The sequence below is a fragment of the Pyrgilauda ruficollis genome, unplaced genomic scaffold (genome assembly GCF_017590135.1).
Source record: "Pyrgilauda ruficollis isolate IOZ18807 unplaced genomic scaffold, ASM1759013v1 scaffold1323, whole genome shotgun sequence".
Classification (NCBI taxonomy): Eukaryota; Metazoa; Chordata; class Aves; order Passeriformes; family Passeridae; genus Pyrgilauda; species Pyrgilauda ruficollis.
Genome location: NW_024511689.1, coordinates 1 through 675, shown reverse-complemented (window position 1 = coordinate 675; position 675 = coordinate 1). Strand labels below are relative to the sequence as shown.

At 46.2% G+C, this 675-nt stretch overlaps 1 protein-coding gene across 1 annotated transcript in view; it reads left to right on the top strand.

Moving 5' to 3' along the window:
- Nucleotides 1-459, top strand: part of LOC121349109 (olfactory receptor 14C36-like) — a 798-nt gene extending 339 nt beyond the window's left edge. Inside the window, exon 1 of the mRNA XM_041459210.1 lies at nt 1-459. This exon is cut by the window's left edge and continues 339 nt beyond it. Within this exon, the coding sequence (XP_041315144.1) occupies nt 1-459 (459 nt within the window).
- Nucleotides 460-675: the final 216 nt, after the last annotated feature.

Here is a 675-nt window from a genome sequence, read left to right as displayed (position 1 = left end):
GCCAATACATTTTCCCTGCCCCTGTGCCATGGCAATGCCCTGGGACAATTCTTCTGTGAAATCCCTCAGATCCTCAAGCTCTCCTGCTCCAAATCCTATCTCAGGGAACTTGGACTTCTTGTGTTTTCCATCTGTTTGGGATTTATTTGTTTTGTGTTCATTGTTTTCTCCTATGTGCAGATCTTCAGGGCTGTGCTGAGGATCCCCTCTGAGCAGGGACGGCACAAAGCCTTTTCCACCTGCCTCCCTCACCTGGCTGTGGTCTCCCTGTTCATCAGCACCTCATTTTTTACCTACCTGAAGCCCCCCTCTATCTCCTACCCATCCCTAGATGTGGCCCTGTCAGTTCTGTACTCGGTGGTGCCTCCAGCCCTGAACCCCCTCATCTACAGCCTGAGGAACCAGGAGCTCAAGGTTGCAGTGCGGAGAGTGATGACTGGATGGTTTCAGAAACATTAAACTGCTGGCCCATTTCTACAAATCACTTGCAATAAAAGTCATCTTTCATACTTCCTGTTGGTTTCATTTTAGAACTTTGGTTTTTTTTTGTTTTACTTTTTTTCATATTATCCACAAAAAATATAATTGTGCATTTCTCATCTTGTTTCTCTCCACTTTCCCTGTGGCCATGGACTGTGTCAATGAGGGGCTCCACTCTTGCTGGCTTTAAATGAA